Raw genomic sequence first — 18,611 nt, 5'->3', positions numbered from 1 at the left:
CACTGAATGAATCATTGGTTGAGGAAATGCAAGATTTCTGGATTGTTGTCTATCTCCTTCGTGAACAATGAGCTTACGCCATGCACCAACGAAGTTCGTTGCATTATCATAGTATATGGGTCATTCCCAAAAAAAGTGTACATTCCAAATTTTTAGATGAAAAATTTGAAGTTGAATTTTCGAAATAAAATTGATCTCAAATTATAGCCAATGACTTGAAGTTTAATATTTCATAAACATTTTTCACTTTTATTTTGTAATATTTTATTTTTTGGGTTTTATGACTGAAAATGATGAATTTTGTCTACTGTTACGAAAACAAATATTGCTGTAAAAAAATAAATATTATTTCTGCTGTTTTTACCCCTTAGGCTAAAATAATGAAATCAGCTCATTTCTTACACATGGGCTGAAAAAAAAGTAGTTTAACACTAGAACCGCGGCACTTTCGGTATATCTAGAACTGCTGACTGGGTCAAATTGACCCAAACTGCAAAAAAACTATTTCATAGCGAAAAAACTGGAATTTATTTTTGATTCCTGGGTTTTTCCTTACTCTTATTCAATGTTGTTTAATTGTGCATTCATAATGTAAAATTATATTTCTTCATGAATATATAATGGGCTTCAAAATTAGGTAAAAAATGATGTAATTCAGTAAAAGTAAGATTTAGTATACATTTACTATATTCAGTCCAAAAACATTTTTCAGTAATCTTATAATAGAACAAAGATGTAAAATAAGCGTGTCTAATTGAATATGAGAAAGTCTATAATATGATTGTCAAATAAGTATTGATTTCTTACTGATAAGTGGAATTTGTGATGGAGCAAATTTTTTTTTATTATTCTTGCACATTCATCGCATGTTGAAGTTGCACATCCCATGCAAAAATCAACAGTTTTGTTTCCACATTTTTATGTTACCTGACACATCAGATCGTTTATTTTTATTTATTACTATTATTGTTTTGATCGTGCACGAATGTTTCCTTTTGAGTAACGGCCAACACATATGATGAACGCAGTTCTTCAATAAGACTAGAGTAACTGCTTTCCAAAAACTAATTCTGGCCTTCTGTACTGCTCTATACAAAATACAGGAATATTTTTATAGTGAGGTCCAGGATGTTGTAAAAAACGTCTGTGATGCCACCTTCACCGAATATTTTCTGGGCATTTGATCACTACAACTACGATCGTTATACTTTGCTGAATTGTAGTGCGAAATAATTTCTGTGTGTGTGGAAGCTTTTTGGGGCTACTATTGCCAATATTGATTGCCAGATGAATCGTGCTGAGTAATGAAGAACTTATATCGTTCTTTCCTTGATAAATTGTAATTGTGGCATCATTGTTCTATACAAATGTAGTTTCACTATCCATACTGCATCAGATAATATTGCTCTTTGATTTCGTCTCACCGTCTCTACTAAGCTCATATTTTTTTACTTTTATCATTTGAGCCAGCTTCAGTGTAGTGAAAAAAAAGTGTCGGTTGAGGCATTTCTGTCCTTGTTCTCAAATGGCTTGATCAGTTGCATCACTATATGCTCTGAAAGAGAGAGATTCGTTGGACGCTGATACTTCCCAAGATTTGGAAATCCATTCAAAACGTATTTGGTGCAGGCCAGAATTTTACACTTTTTCTGTGACATCGTTTGCCTACAGAAATTTCAACTACACATTTTTTCTAGAGTTAAACTTTTGCTCCCCCAAAATCTTTATTGAGTCTCGTCAGAATTCCTGAAAAAATATTTTGCTCTACTTGCCATTCCTCCATTGAAAAAAGATAATCTGCTCTGACAATGAATTGGCATTGACCTTGAAATACCTTTATTCTTCACTATCTTCATTTACAAATACTTTTTAGAAAGAGTAACCACTTCCAAGAAAATTATACACCCCTTTTTTCCTATAGAATAGTATGCTGGGTCAAAATGACCCAAACCGCGGTTCTAGGTATAAGTGCTTATAGCTCTGGAACACGAAACGGAAAGATAATAAAATTTCCGAGAATTAATATTCATATGATATCATGCAAAGTCACGAAATTTGTTTAACATCTGCAAGTTTTAGAGATAAATGAAAACAAAGTTTGATTTGGGTCAAATTCTAGTGTTAAAAAAAAATTGACTTTTTTTCTGTCGTTTTGATTGTTTTTCCATGATTTCTTTGAAATAGCACATAAAAGTTTATTTTTTACATTTTTTCAACTACTTAAAATTAAATTTTTTTTATTTCTGGCAGACAATGGGTTGATAACTTATAATTTAACATCTTAGTTTGAAGTGCTTTTTAATTTTTTGCCTGTGAACTGCAAAAATGCTTCCCCTAACAGGGTGGACAAAAATGTTAAAGTAAGCAATCACAATTATTCTAAATACACTTATTTTTTCAACAATTATATAGACAATATGAAAGGTATCCCAGAGACTCCTCTATTGACATCTGAAAAACATCCACGATATGAGGAAATTCAAAAAACACACCCCCCCCCCCCTCGTGGTTTGAATTTCGGCTCTGGCAAAATTTTTTAAATCTGGTCAAAGTGGATGTAAGAGATCTTTGTCATCAGCTCAGAACAACTTCCTAGCATCATTCATAGTTTTGAGGCATATAACTTTGACCTCCCCATCATCTTCTATGTCATTTTGGGCTACAACGTATCTCTGTGTGTCGATTTATATACACCAGAATCAAATTTCATGAGCATATGAACACCTGCTTTAATTAGACCAGTTGACATTCCTTCATTGATATTTCCTTTGGAGTCGATAGCATAGTTTTCACTATTTTCTTGAATGCCATTTTCCAGAGATTCAAACTCTGATATCGGTTGTGGAACTTCCAATTTTATGCTTCTTTGGCAAGAGTAAGTTTTCTTTTTGTAGCATTCAGAGATTAGCATTTCTTTCACAAAAGCAAGAAGCATCTCTATATTACAGCAATCTATTGCCAGTTGCTATTATTTGGTGGACTGCCATAATGCCTTTCATCACAGGTATATCATTCGGGATAATTTTTTTACACCTTTTATTTCTTCATTTGATTTCATACAATTTTACATTGGTGGCATCTTTGAGAATTGTGAAAAACTGAGTAGCATCTGATATGTCATTCCCACAAGCTATCAGCTGTCCTTTTCAATACAGCACCAACACCATCAACTGCTCCTTTGCCATGGTTTGCTTCAAAAAAATTCCAAGTACACCACTTGAAATATTTTGAGACACATTTGTCCAATAAGTAAAATTTTTTCTTTCGTTTGTACTGAGTACAAGATCCATCAGAAAAAAAAAGTGAACCATATTTATTTCATATTATTCTTTCATCACTTTCAAAATCAGTTCCAAACAAGCCCAAATAGATGAAGGTCCATGCTCAAAATTCGGTGACACTGAGCAGAACGAAATTGGCTTCTCACATTCCGCAACATACAGCACACAGGTATGAAGACATACTTGATTTCTTCACCCACCGAAATGATGACTTCAGATAATTTGCAATTATAATTTTCACTGAAATACACATGAAGAACAGCTTCATGTTTTTGTATGTTTCTAATGCGCATTTGGTAAGCTCTATATTGGTGTTGGATGTTAAAAACGTGTTTCTTGAACAATTTCATTTCTTTTTGAAAAACACTGATCAAGTCTGTTAGGTTCCACAATCTCTGCTTTTTTGTTATTTTTGTAACTTCTATCATTTTGCCATTCTTTTCTACTTTTTCTTGTTTGTGCTGCCATTCTTCACATTGTACAGTGCTATTCTCATCCAGTGATTTAGAAATTTTATTCATAGATACCATCTTGTCATGACAATCTCTCTCTGACACGCACACACGTTTCCCTATATATTTCCAACTTACTTTTACTTCAAAATTTTTTCTTGAAATTGAATGGTAATTTGATGTTGGTATAAATCTCGCATTTATGTCTCACATTAGTGATCGAGTATATCCAGTGAAACCAGATGTGGTAAAGGGTTTAAATTGAATAGATAACTTATTAAATTTAACTTAAAACTTCAAACCTCTTAACTATGAAAACTTCACTTTAAATCAGTTTTCATTCTGTTGCGTTGGTTGAGTTTTTGGAAGACATCACAAAGTGGACAAATTAGCCTAAATTTTTTTTACATTATAAATTTAAATGATTTTTGAAAATTTTTATTATATTTGAAGCATATCTCCATGTGCTATCACTAGATGCTGATGTAGATGAAAAAAAAATTGTAATTATTTATGATAATTACGTAACAGTTACGTACATCAGACAGAGAAAAATCTGGTACTAAAGGCATACAATGAATATTAAGTTGTATTGCAAAAGTCAAATCCAAAATTATTGATCAAGTATTAAAAGTAAACCTTTCAATGAGCTCAAAAGTGTTATCAGATTTAATCTGGTATAAAAATATATTTTCCAAATGACCATAACAGAGTGGACATTTTAAAATGGGAAAAACTTCGAGACATGAACAAAAAAATAGTTTTTCATAAGAAAAAATTTTTTCTCAAAATTTTATTGTCAGTTTTCTTCATCTATGGCACATATATAAAGTGTGATTCCACGTTTTCTGAAAAAAAAATCCAGGTTTAACACTTTTTTGAAGCTGGGACAGTCAGTGATGTCAGTTTGATGTTTTGCTACAAACAATGATTTAAAAAAAAAATTAGATACCATCTGAAACAAATTAAGAAACACTGCATGACAGAGAATTAAATGAAGAACTAGAAAAAAATTAAAATTACCGCCAGTGCGCTCTGAAATTTTGTAAAAAAAATTACAAAGTCTCGGAAACAGTTTGTAAACTTTTTTTGGGAATGACCCATATATTCCACGCCACGTCGAGCATTTAATCTCCTCAAGGCCGCAATGAATGAATCCGATGAGAGATCACTCACAATTTCGACGTGTACAGCCTCAGTTGCCCAGCATATGAAAAGAGCAATGTATCCCTTCACGAATTTGGATCCACGACCCTTATGAAGCTTTATCTCGATAGGGCCCGCAAAATCTACACCACAGATCGTGAATGGTCTGCTCATGGTGACTCAGGGAACTGATAAATCAGCCATCAGCTGAGTTGATTTGCAACGGAACCGGAAACACAAAATGCACTTGTGAATAACACTACAAATTATCCTCTTAGCTCCAATAATCCAATACGATTGCTTCAAGATGTTGGATAGACGTGTCGGACCAGCATGCAGATTTGCAATGCGAGATTCACGAATAATAAGCAGACTAATTTGATGATTTGGCAGAATGATCGGGTGTTTTCCTTTCACACAATAGACCTGTATGGATGGATCACATCTCCTTACACTCACACACATGTATACCAGTCTTCATTTATAGAAAGATAAGGATACTCAATGCATTTTACAGAGAGATAATACTGTGAGGGTGTTTTCAGTTGACAAATTATCTCCTGAAAATCCATTGAAATAAAAGGGTGAACGTCAATGCAAAGGGTAGCATGAATAGAAACTCATGGAGAAAGGGTGGGGAGAGGGAAAGTGGCCGAAATCGAACACAAAAAAACTTGGTATTTTCACAACCCTCACAGGTCGCCTATCTGGGCATTAAAGAGTTAACGGCCCCATCACCAAGAGTTTTCAAGCCCTGGAGGACTTGTTGGGAAGTGTCAGCTATCCATCGTAAGTTAGATTTCACACAGGTGACCTTGGACAGATTCAAGAAAGTACAAACCAGCAAGCTGACTATTTGATTTTTCTTGTTGTAGCGCTCCACCAGCTTTCCCCAAGCTTCCTGATAGCTAGCTAGCCTCCGAGATCAGAATGTGGCGGATGGTATTGGTTGGAGCTTTCACAAGGAGTCCTTTCAAATAATGGAACTTCTGTATCGGGCTGAGAGTTTCATTATTATGCACAATTCCTAGATACATCTCCTTGAAACTGAGCCATTGCATGTATGCTCCGCTACACGCTTATGTAAAAAAAAAAAAAACAATTTCAATGAGTTCCATTGAAATGCAAAGTTAAAACTAAATTCAATTTCAATTCATTAAATTTGATAATAATAAAAATTCATTGTCTATTTGGTCTCTTTCTAAAAATATTTTGGTCACTATTTTAATCATTTTGATCACTATTTGGTCACTTTTTTAAACATTTTGATCACTATTTGGTCACTTTTTTAAACATTTTGGTCACTATTTTCACTAGTTTTGAGGCCATGATCCCTGCTGACCCCTGTATACTCCAAAATTTTCCGCTCTGGGCTATATCCCGCTTAGCCCCCCAGTAAATACACTACTGCGCAGAACCAGTAGCTGAAAATTCCCTAACGCCCAGCGGTGAGAAAAAGTTGAACACATCTAAATAATTCACTTTATTTTTCACAAGGTTGCACACGCGCCTTTGCGAAGAATCGAAAAGGGGATTGGTTTAATCTTTTAAATCACCAAAATTTGTCTGAGATCTTTGGGAAAAAGTGGGATCTAAAATATTCATAGTTTTGTCTTCCAGCCACTATGCGCCGTGTGGTTTATTGTTGGCGGTTGCTGATCGTGACGATTTCACATCGCGAAAATTCGGATTTGGCGAACGGGGCAACTCGAGGAAAAAAATCTCTTCCGATCCCGAACCTATTTTTGGCACTACTGACCACATTTTTTTTGGTCGACAAAGCTTTTTTCGCCCTTTCATCCCCATTTGGCACACCACCTAGAGCGGCGCGCAATATGGCCGCATGGTCCGCCCCTGCATTGGTGGGGGGGGGGGGGCGTAGGGCCATACTCATTTTATATACATAACTTCTTTGAGATATCTATTATATATAAATGTCCTACCTTTCCAAAACATGTTGGAGAAAATGAAATGTTTGCACCCTTCTCTTGCTTTTTGCACTCCCTCACGTATTGCTGGGATGTTGTTAAACATTGTATCACCAACAGAACTATCAATTATGTGTGATGAATGGGGTGCACTACTATGCAAAGAATTACAAGAAGTGAAATCAGTTCACAGATTAGATAGTTGGATATTGGGCAGACATATTCAAACTTTGCAACCTTGAAAGCAGCAGCAGCCCAAAATTCAAAATTTTTCCAGTTTTGATGAAGGCTTTTTCATTTTTAGCACATGGTAACGTAGACAGTGAAAGAGTTCAGAGTTAACAAAAGTCTGTTTGAACAGTGAAAAATCTGTCTAGGGTCATTCCATTTCAAATCACCCGGCAAAATGCCGAAATGACACCCATAGTCTCAGATTTCAATGATTTTTTTTTATTTGTTGCATTTACCATCCTTATTAACCGTGTGAAATATTATTTGCATATCTCTAAAACTTTTTGAGAAAAAAGATGTTGAAATTGATCAAAAACTGATGCAGATTACTTTTCAGAGTATTAATTTTTAATCGGCATTGTTTGAGAAAACAAATCATAACTTTTTCAATTTTCAATATATTCAAGTGAAATTTTCACTAAAGTGTTCACAAAAACATGCAGAATATGAATAAAAATAATTCATACTTATATTTGAAATTTACATGCAAAAAAATTATGTAAACTTTGTTTTTGTGGAATGTTTCGTTAGAAAAAATACAATTTTTCAAACGTATTTTTAGACCAGAGGCACAGCAGTTACCAAAACAACTTTTATTTTAAATTTCTCCTAAATATATGAAGTAAAATACTGGAGAAAAAAAATAATGGTTTTTTGACCGTTAATATGTTTATTCTGGCTCGCAACACAAAATTCATCGAAATAAGACTGGATCGTTCCGATTTCAAATCATTCAACTAGATACTGAAGTGCATCCCGGATTCCAATTATTATTTTTTATTTATTGTTTCTACCATGCTTGTTGACCATGCAAAGTTTCATGTACATATCTCAAACTTTTTGAGAAAAAAAATGTTTTCTAACCTCACGAATGACGTCTCTTAGGCTAACCCCATTCAAACAATATTATTTGTGAAAATATATCATAACTTTGCAGATTTTCAATACATTCAAATGAAATTTCCACTATTATTTTTTTTATTTTTAACACAATTTTTTAAACATTTTTTTTTTGGATGCACAGCATGAATTTTCAATTTTTTTAAAATTTAATCCCATTAATATATTAAGAAAACTGTAGAAAAGTAAAAATTATTTTGACAGTTAATATATTCGAGTAACAAAACACAATTCCACTTATATGACTACATTATTTATATTTTATTTTTCATGTACGCTCATACATTTATTACAGTATTCACTAAATTAAGTTTCATGAGTAGTTGATGCAATAATTCAAAACAATTAATAAATTTTAAAATTCTACGATTAAATGAATTCATGAAATAATTAGAAATGTTAATGTAAAGTGTCAAATGGGAGTTGGTGAAAAAAAAAGGTTTTTGGTGAATAAAATAATTTTTTAAATTAAACCTTCATGTTCAGATTCTTAGAAGTGTTCAAATTCCAAATAATTAATTTCACTTTTAATTGATCTATAAATATTTCTTATGATGCAGCAAAGACGAACTTTTACAATCTGATATATTTTTACATAAAGAATTATTTTGTATTCGATAATTCCAGATAATATTAATCATATACTTATATATACAGATTAATTTCTGAAGTTTTTTAACATGCTTAATTATAAAGTTATTTTACCACAACAGTGTTAAATTTTTTTTAATTACTTTGATTTTTACAGTATATATTTTAATAAACATATATTTAATGTGTATGATAAACATGAAATGGTTTTACATGTGTGAAAAAAATCTACATCATAATATTTAACACACAAGCCTCTATATATTTTTCCCAAGAAATAATTTAAAATTGCTGATAAAAAGCCAGAATATGAGGCATTAAATCACAAAGAATGAAATAATTATCAGCTACAACCTAATTGTTGTAAAGGCAGATGGAAGAGAGTAGAATTGAAAACCTAATGTATATAATGCCTGGTGGTGATATATTAGATGTGTTTCTTGTTGTGATGATGATTCTAAAAAATAATAATAGCTTGTGAAGATATAAAGACTTTGGTCTTTGTCCTTCAGAGGGCAGCTGGTGTCTTATTTAATTACAAGACTTTATCATCCCAGCAGGTGGTGATAAAGTCACTGCTGCTACTTCAGTAGCCTACTCCAGGGTTAGCAAATTTTTCTTATGATAACATAAAATATTTAACTCAAATGGAAATTGTATCATCATTTTGGAATTCAAAGTAAAATAGTTGATAAGGTTTTCGCGGCTATCATTTGATAAAAATTGTTTTTTCGGGTTCCGTTCCAGTCGTCCGTTTGAGTTAGTTCTCAACGTTTCCCCAACACTAGTGGTTGGCATCATCAGGAGAATTGATAAACTGGATCAAAGTCAAGTTTTCCGGAGTCTCAGGTTGTATTTATGCACATAAGTGGCTTGAACTACACTATTGTTTTGCGATTGGTCAGTTGATTCTATGGCTGGCAGCGTATTGTAAACAGTTGTTATGCTGGTAGAACCTGATTGGCCCGAGAGATGTGGAGTTATCTGATTGGCTGTTGTCGTCATTCTGTTGCTGGATCTTGAAGGGGAAGGTTCTTGTTCTTCTGAGAGCTGGTGTCCAGGATCTGCTCAATTTCAAAGTTTCTTCTCTTCTATTATAGCTGTTTTTGTGCTTGTATATTTCAATAGCCTCTCTGTAGATTCGTGGGAAGAAGTGGTCAACATTAGCTATTACCTGTGTTTTACTGAACTGTACACTGTGGTTGTCGTAAAGCGCATGCACCGCCGACTTTTCTGTTTGGCCCATTCTGCAGCATCGTTCGTGCTCTTTTATTCTTGTGGCCACAGATCTTTTTGTGGTTCCAATATATACCTGACCACAGGTGTATTCGGTAGATCCCCGGTGTTGATAGAGGGTCACGGTGGTCTTTTGCTGATCGCAGCATTTCACATATTTTTCTGGTTGGTTTGAAAATGGTCTTTATATGATGTTTTTTCATGACCTTGCTGATTCTTGTCGTCACTCCGGGGATAAAAGGCAGCACAGCTTTTCCAATTGATTGTGACTGCTCATTTTCCGTTGGTGATTCCTTGATGGAGCGTAAGGCTTTCTTGATGTCTTTTGTGTACCCATTAGAGCGGAAAACTGATTTTAAGTGCTCAATCTCTTTACCTAGATCTTTTCCTTCACAGTCTTCTTGCCCTCTCGATCAAGGTTTTCAGTACTATGGTTTTCAAGCTATGGTTGACCATCTTGGGGGGGTGGGGGGGGAATAGAAACAGTGTTAAGTGGGCATAAATTGAATGGATGAATTCGATTACAATATAATTTTCTTAAACTTGTTTGGGAACCGAAATGTGATGAAGCTGGTCAACCCAGAACAACATCTGTTTGCAGTCACTGATTGGAATAAAGAAATCATAGTAAAGAGTGGTAGGCGAGGTCATGTGACTGACTATTCAGCTGGTCCTAAGGACAGTTTTCCTGAAAAATAGGGGGAGGCAAATATAGAGTTTAGCGGAACCCACACTTTTATGAATTGCATACAGTTTTACACACAAAACTACATTCGGTTATAAACGCAGGATTACAACAAAACGGGAAAAAGCTACTCTTCATTTTACACTTTCCCGACGAAAACAAAGTAAGTAAATATCAAATATAGCTACTCATTTCTGATAAGTTCATACGTTTTGTATTTTGAGTTTTCTTTAATGATAATTTATAACATTTTCTTATTTTAGAGAGAGGTGTGACGCGTATATCCATTTTCGTTTCAAAAACCCAATTTCCAAGAGATTGGCCCATTGAATTACATGATATTCAACTCTCAATTGACCGAGTAGAATTTTTAAAATTGGCAAACATTTGACAAATATTACTGAGCATTTAGCAAGTATTTCCGAAATTAAAAATAAGCATTTAATAAATTTTATATCAGAAATGTGCGGTGGATGCGAGCCTTATGTCAAGTTCATAAACAAAATGTCATTATATTCATGGTTCTTTTTTCCTTCGATACAGTGACGCATACATACATGTAGTGCTTATTCCAAGAAATACGGTACTGTGTGAAACTAGGTGCACTGCAATAAAAAACATAAGCAATGAAATATTATGGAAACAAAAGACCACAATAAAATATATATTAGTTATTGCTCATTTTGTTTTTAATTCTAATAAAAAAAATTAATTGCTACTCAGTAAATCCCACAGTAATTCGTATTTAGAATCAATTTAATATAATAAATTTGATTATTCAGACCTGTTGAATTGAAATTATGGAAAATTGTCTGGAAACCAATGAACTGCCAAGTTTTAGAAACTGTGAAGTTTCGTGGTGTATTTTCGGTCACTGATTTTTAAGATGGCTCATTTTTGAATATCACATAAAAAAATTTCAAAAAAATTGATTTTGGTATAACAGGAGAAAATCTATAAAATATGTATTGTTCTAACCTTTTAAATACTAAATTAACTTTTCAAAAAAATTTTTACATGCTTGTTTTTCATATTCTTTTATTATATAGCTTTCAACATAAAAGTAGCATAGGGAATGGAAAAACAAAAACAGTTACATTAATAAGAGTTTCAATGTTTTTTAGGTATTCACTGAGATATTTGAATTTGAAAACTAGTGGAAAGTTGGGAAAAAAAGCAGCAAAAACTAATGAACAACGCTTCTTTCCTAACTTTTCTTCGTTTTTGAATTCAGATATCTTTGCTAATATTGCATTTAGAAACGTGGTATTTTTTTTTTTTTGTTGGCATCAGAAGAAACAGGGCAACATCTATTTAATTTGGTTTTTGGACGCAGATTTGTCCATACAAATTTTTTTTTTTTTTGTAATTTTAATAACTATGCAATCCCTTGAAACATGAATGACGTAGCTGAAATTCCTGACTTCGCACATTTACATTCCGCAAGAATGACTAATATCTGTCACAGTTTTCTTGCTATTCCTATTTTGAAAACCGTCAGACGATTGTGGGATGCAATCTGCATATTCAAGTAATGCAAGCATTTAAATCACACAAGTGCACAAACCACTGGCGGGCCCCTGTCTAGAATTTTAATCGGTACACGAAACAATTTTGAAAAAGTATTTCATTATTTCAAAATACACTTTAGGACGTGCGGTTGAAGATAATATGTAATGCATTACTGACTTTGCTGCTAGATTATAACCAAGTATGTAGAAAGTATCTCGACACCATTGATTGGGGCTGAGATACTTTCATATTCGAATGTATGCACCATACATTCAAATTAAAGTTATTAGTGTTTTTCGTCGATGTGTAGATGCCTGTGGGCTGCAGGGGTTGAGCATCCCTCACCCCGGCATATGACAATCATTATAGATCGGAATAGGATACAAATACAGGATAGAAAAGTAAAATTTAGGTGCAAATATACACAGTATCACTTTGTCTTTTGTTTTTTTATGATTTATTAGTAATGGCATGGTAGGGGTAAAAAAAAAACTGAAATGGGAGTGGGGGGGGGGGGGTGCAAAAACATAAATACAGCCCTGGTTCTGCGGAGTGATGTCTTTCAATCAAAGTTGCATTTGATCTTTCAAGCAGCTTTGCGTTCAACAGACCATCGATTTCTAACGCTGACCAATTTATGACATATGCAGGAAAACGTCAAAATTAACAATTCGGTAAAAAAATCTTATTTTTAGAACCAAAAGTGTATAATCGTATTAATTTGCTAAAATCATATTAAATACGACAAAATCGTAACGGTTGGCTGGTATGTGCAACTATTAGATGTTCCAATCCCACCCCCTGCTTTCACATTTCCTATTACAAAGGAGGGTTTTTTCCTCCCTCTTTATATTCGGGGAAGCTTCCTATTTTTCTAGGCAATGCTATTCATACAAGATTCATTGAGAGACTGGTTATTTGTGGAGATGAAGATTACAAGGAAGAAAATTCATCACTGCCCCGACGGGGACTAGAACCCCGGTCTCTCACTTGCCGGACGAGTGCTCTACCATCTAAGCTATGGAAGCAGATAGAACATTTCAACCTTGGAGCGTATATATATATATGTTGAAAGGCACCGTACATGGACGGTGGTAGCAATCAACTAATAGCTCGTGAATGACATAGGCCAACCAGATGGCCACATGCATACAGAAGTGTCCTCTCCACTTGTCAATACAAGATTCATTGAGAGACTGGTTATTTGTGGAGATGAAGAGGTCTTCATCTCCACAAATAACCAGTCTCTCAATGAATCTTGTATTAACAAGTGGAGAGGACATTTCTGTATGCAAATGCTATTCATCACCATGGGAAATGCCTATTCTGAGAAAGATCATCCCTTCAGAAATTTTACACAAATGCAAAACTTTTCAAATATTTTTCAACAACTAGGGAAAAATGTTTGAAAAGCTGAGCATTTATGACAGAACTATTTCCTTTCAAATGGAAATCTCCACACATTTGATAATGCCGATATTTGTAAAGAAATAACAATTCAGCAACGTCTTGCTATACAGACAAATTTACGCACAAATTTTTAAAAAAAAATCGTAACTATCTCACACACTATGGGAACATAAAAAAAATTATGAATGCAAGAAATAAATCAAACCAATAACACTGTTACTTACATTTTCAATTCATCAGAAAATTCAAAACCGACTTTCAGAAGAGACACATCGACTTCACTCGTTTTTAACTGATCACCTGATGGGATAAATAAAAAAAATTCCAATCTGATATATGCACCAAATCACAACTTATTTCATGCTCGAGCTTTTTAAAAAAAAACAATTTTTTTAGAGACATCCATTGTGTCTTACACATGAATGAGCTTACAGCAATGATTCTCACACTTTTGTCACCAGCAGCTTCCTTGCCCTTGATAATGTTTATCACAGCTCCCCAGAATAGTGTAACCACCACCTTAAAGTCTCAAACAGGTAGGGATGGGACGAATATTGATTTTGTCCAAATATTTAATGGTCGAATATTGATTTTCTTAAAACTCAAAATTATAATGCATTTCAATTATGCAATTTATTAAGGAAACATTTATATTCTGGATATTATGCTGAGGTGAACTCAGAAGGAAAAGTCATCCTGTCTCCGACGGGACTTGAACTCAGGCCCTCTTGCATACTGGGCAAGAGGGCCTGGGTCATAGACTTAAGATATAAATAGACCGCGCACGCTATTCATAAAACTTGTCGAACGTGAAGAAAAGATGAGCAGTATTGTCGGGGAAAGAACAGGTTCTGCGCTATTACATTTGGCGCGTTTTCGCAGAAGCTAGGATGTTGCTGTAACGAAATTTGACTCAATTCGATCAAGTTGATGAAAACTTTCCTTCATTTTTTCAATGAATTTCACTCATTTTTATGTGAAATATTTAGGGAGTATCAGATTTGAAAAAATAAATTCTATAAAATAAACAAATATTGGAAAACGGAACAACGTATATGTTGTAAAGCCTAATTCATTTATATTTTTAAATATTCTCTTCATTCACTTTGTCGCTTTTAATTTCGAAAATTTATTTATACTAGGGGTCATTAAAACAAAAATATATCTTTCCAGAACATTACAATTACTCTATATACTCATAATTAATGTATAATTAATTATAATGCATCATATTATGTTATGTAATGTAACACATTCACACTCATACCATATTCAGTCATGAAACAATATTCAAACAATAAGAAAAAGTTTCATTTCTAACATTCCTGAAAAACCTTTTATAACCTCATCACACAAAACTGTAAACACTTACATAATATTTCAGGATTAAAATAGATTTTACTCAAGAAAATTACAGAATCTCATCATCAATTTCTCTAAATTATAAGAATTAAAATTCCATGTAGAGTATATATGTAATAACTTAAAGTGTGTATATATATATATATATATATATATAATATTTTAGGATATAATATTTCATATATATAATATAATATTTACACATGTCACATATATATATATATGTGACATATGTAATCTCTTCGCTCCAAAAGTATGCATATGTTAATCTTAATTTAAGGTATTAAATCGTTTTTAGAATGATTCTTTTTCAAGATAACATCTGAGGTACACAATATATGACTTCAGGTCTTAGTACAGATATTGACTCAAAAAATCAATTGAATAATTAATTTTCTTGTTTGAAGCGGCAATTTCACATACAAAAAACAAATTAATGAATAAAAAAATTTCTTTTCTGTAATAGCTTTATCTCAGGTGTGAAGAGGGGTAAAAATACTATTATTTTTAGAGGTTGTTATGCATTTTTATGCAAAACTGCAATTGTCTAGAGGGGGGGGGGAAGTTTTCCTCACATTCTATTTAAATAGAATATTTTTCATCAATTTCTCCTTCTGAAAAGCATATTTTCTTCCAAGTTGAGCAAAACTCGAATGAACTCACTAGCTCGCCAAATCTCGCCAAATCTTGCGGAGACGTATATTTCAGTTAAAACTTCATAAAACTCACAATTTCAATCATTTATTGCCAAAAATTCTATTAAAACATTTAATAATGATTCATGACATTTGAATTTTACCAAAACTTGGAACTTTAATTGAATTAAATCCAAAATGGAGTCGTTAAAAACTGAGATTACGTCAGAAATCCATTGCATCGTCAATTTAATATTCCAATTTTTAATTTATAAGAAGAGGAATAAGCAAAAAAGTATTCCCTTGTGAAAGGATACTGGTCCCCCTTTCCTAAACCGCTCAGAACATCCGAAAGCTGCGCAAGTGTTGGCCATTCTAATCAAAAATAAGACAGCCCGTGTAGATCGTCATACGAGTAGCCATAAGGAAAGCATTGCCAGCGAGATTCCCTGACCAGCCTTTCGACTGGAGTCACGTGACTCCGGATCTTTGCTTCACATTGTAACCCCTCGCGCGCACTCTATAGTATTATTACTCTGTGGCCTGGGTCATCATCCTGGCAGAGACCGGATGACTTTTCTTTCCGAGTTCACCTCAGCATAGTATCCAGAAAATAAATGTTTCCTTAATATCTTGGGCTGAGAAAAAGCCATCTATCTCTCTCTATGCAATTTATTATTTAAACAAATATTAAAACTGAGGTAATTGAAAGATTGTATTGTCATGATACAGACAATCAAATTTAATGATGATAAACAGTTATTGAAATCCAGTCACTGGAAAAAGTTTGAATTATGCAATTAATTTATCCTGGATCTGTAAAATGACTACAAATTGCAACTTAATCATCAACATTCACGTGGGGATAATAGTTATCAATTATTAAAATTTTATCATCAGTTACAAAACTGTTTCCCGAATTTTAATTATTTACAATTATAATAATTGATCCCAGCTACTGTTCTGGAACGAATATCACTGCAGAATTTTTTGACCATGCTTAAAGCCTAATTTATGGAACAATTAATTCATGATCATTCAGTTACGACACTGCTTTCCAAATTTCACTTGTCATTCTTTATGCTATCAAGGAAATATACTTACATCAAAATGTTATAATTTGTAGTTTGACTATAAAAAGATTCAGATTTTGAATGGTGCACCTTGATCTATAGATTAAAAACAATCGGCATTAAGTGGCACATATTCTTGATGCCCTCCAGCCAAACAATGTGAAAATGGGCATTAAATTATGAAAGGAATAAAGAAAAACTGAATATTCAAAACTTTTTGTTTTGAAAATATGTTGTTTAACATTTGGTCGAATAAAATAAAGTTTGACTTCTTTTAGAATTTTTCCCAACTAATCATAATTTTTTCCCTCCAACTTCGAATTATCCAAAACATTCAAATTACACAAGAAATTTTAACAAAAATTACATAGAAAACTCGAGAGTTTGTAAAAGTTTGAATTAATCAAGTTCAAATTATCCAAGTCCTACTGTATTGCATTTTAATACAGTAAAACCGATCTTTAATGCAACCTATATTAAGCAGAAACATCTTTAATGGAAAAAAATTGGTCCTGTGATTTGAATGCTAGAATACACATTAAAAAACCTGGATTAAACGGAACCTGTCTAACACAGAAATGGAAAGGAAAATTGCATGCTTTTAACAGAAAATTTCATACAGACACTATGAATGTTTTCCAAACCAATAGAATAACAAAGAATGTTGAAGTGTCTACTGAAATTTTTTTATGCAATCTCTGCTTGCCAATACAAGTTCTACCTAACCTCCCCCACATTAGCAAAAACTGTTTCCATACTTGATGCAGATTTTAATAAGCCATGTAGTAAGGCATTTTCTTCCTAAAATTGTTATAAAATCTTCGAAAAAACAAGCTTTTCTACAGAAGAAATCAGTGCAAAGGTTGAATTTCCAAATGATATATGCAGGTCTTACAAAACTGCATCTAACGCTGCTTTCTGTGATCGCAGTGCTGAGGATTATATAAACCTAGACGACAACGTACAAACTGAAACTGACACAACAAATATAGACTCTCATTGAAAATTTTAGAGAATGAGTCAAACAGAAGTGGATGAAGATGAGATGAACATCATCATTTTCAGAAGACAAAACAGTGTATAGGGTAAAGTTTTATACAGATACTGTCGCAACCTTCAGAGAACTGCAGAAATTTCGCTTTATACCATAATGACTCAGGCATTTTTTATATAATTTCTGAAACAAAACTGTTTACTGAAAATCAGGCAGCAAAGGGTGTGAACTGCATACAGTTATTGACTATTATTGACCACTGGTAAAAATAAAGTTATTTATAGTACTGTTTTTAATTTTTTACATTCTATTTGGCGATGCAAATAGTTAGTGTATGTAGTGTACTGTAATGTTTTTCAACATTAGACTATATACAGTACATTCTGTTGTGAAGTAAATGCAGTATGTATTTTTATAAATGCATCATACCAAGTGATAAATATTTAATCATTACTTATAATTTACTTATATATATATATTTATAATTTATTCACTTTATTTTCCATTAATTCATTTTTATTTTATTTCATTTCAATTTTTTGAGATCGTTACATAATTTTACACACTATGCCAATTGAACCTCTATAAAGCGGAAACCTGTGTTCAATAGTAAAAAATCTCGGTCCCTTGTGATTCCGTTAAAGACAGGTTTTACTGTATTACTAAAAGAAACAATTTTCTTTTTCAACACTTGTTACAATTTTAAACCTAATTAAGAAAAAATGTGTTCTTTGCCCCCTTTTGCCTTTTTCAGTAGCCGAATACATTTCTTGTCTAAGTACATCCTTCAGTTAATGAACTTGTTTACGTCCATCTCTCATTGCAGTAGGATTCTATTTTCATTTCAATGTTTTCTTTATCCTAGAAATTCCCTCCACCAAACTTGTCTGACAGAAAGGGTAAAAAAATACCCACACAATAAGATATCAGGACACCCATGACAAAGGCTCACAACATCCATAAGAGCTGTGACACTTTCAGAACCACTGTTTGACACAAATGGACGTGGCGCATTAATTTTATTTCGAAAAACTGAGATTGTGAAAGAATTTTGTAAAATATTAGTGAAAATAATCTGTCAAAGAGTAGATACAACTATCTGGATCAGTTAGAACCAGACCCCCAATCAAGATAATTTACAAAAACAAAAGTTTTTTAATAAAAAAAATTTTTGC

At 33.0% G+C, this 18,611-nt stretch overlaps 1 protein-coding gene across 4 annotated transcripts in view; it reads right to left on the bottom strand.

The window, feature by feature from the left end:
- Nucleotides 1–18,611, bottom strand: part of bonsai (28S ribosomal protein S15, mitochondrial) — a 79,746-nt gene that overhangs the window by 52,715 nt on the left and 8,420 nt on the right. For 3 of the 4 annotated variants that reach the window (XM_089236465.1, XM_089236462.1, XM_089236463.1), the window contains exons 2-3: nt 13,597–13,672; nt 11,008–11,055 (exon numbers count right to left, since the gene is read on the bottom strand). In XM_089236465.1, coding sequence (XP_089092591.1) covers nt 11,008–11,055; nt 13,597–13,672 — 124 coding nt within the window. The remainder of the gene's footprint in view (nt 1–11,007; nt 11,056–13,596; nt 13,673–18,611) is intronic. The other variant, XM_089236464.1, reaches the window with a different exon arrangement.

The sequence above is a fragment of the Pholcus phalangioides genome, unplaced genomic scaffold (genome assembly GCF_987345545.1).
Source record: "Pholcus phalangioides strain wild (caught in Gottingen) unplaced genomic scaffold, Ppha-v1.0 ptg000009l_1, whole genome shotgun sequence".
In the NCBI taxonomy this organism is placed as follows: Eukaryota; Metazoa; Arthropoda; class Arachnida; order Araneae; family Pholcidae; genus Pholcus; species Pholcus phalangioides.
This window is presented reverse-complemented; position numbering and strand designations above follow the sequence as displayed.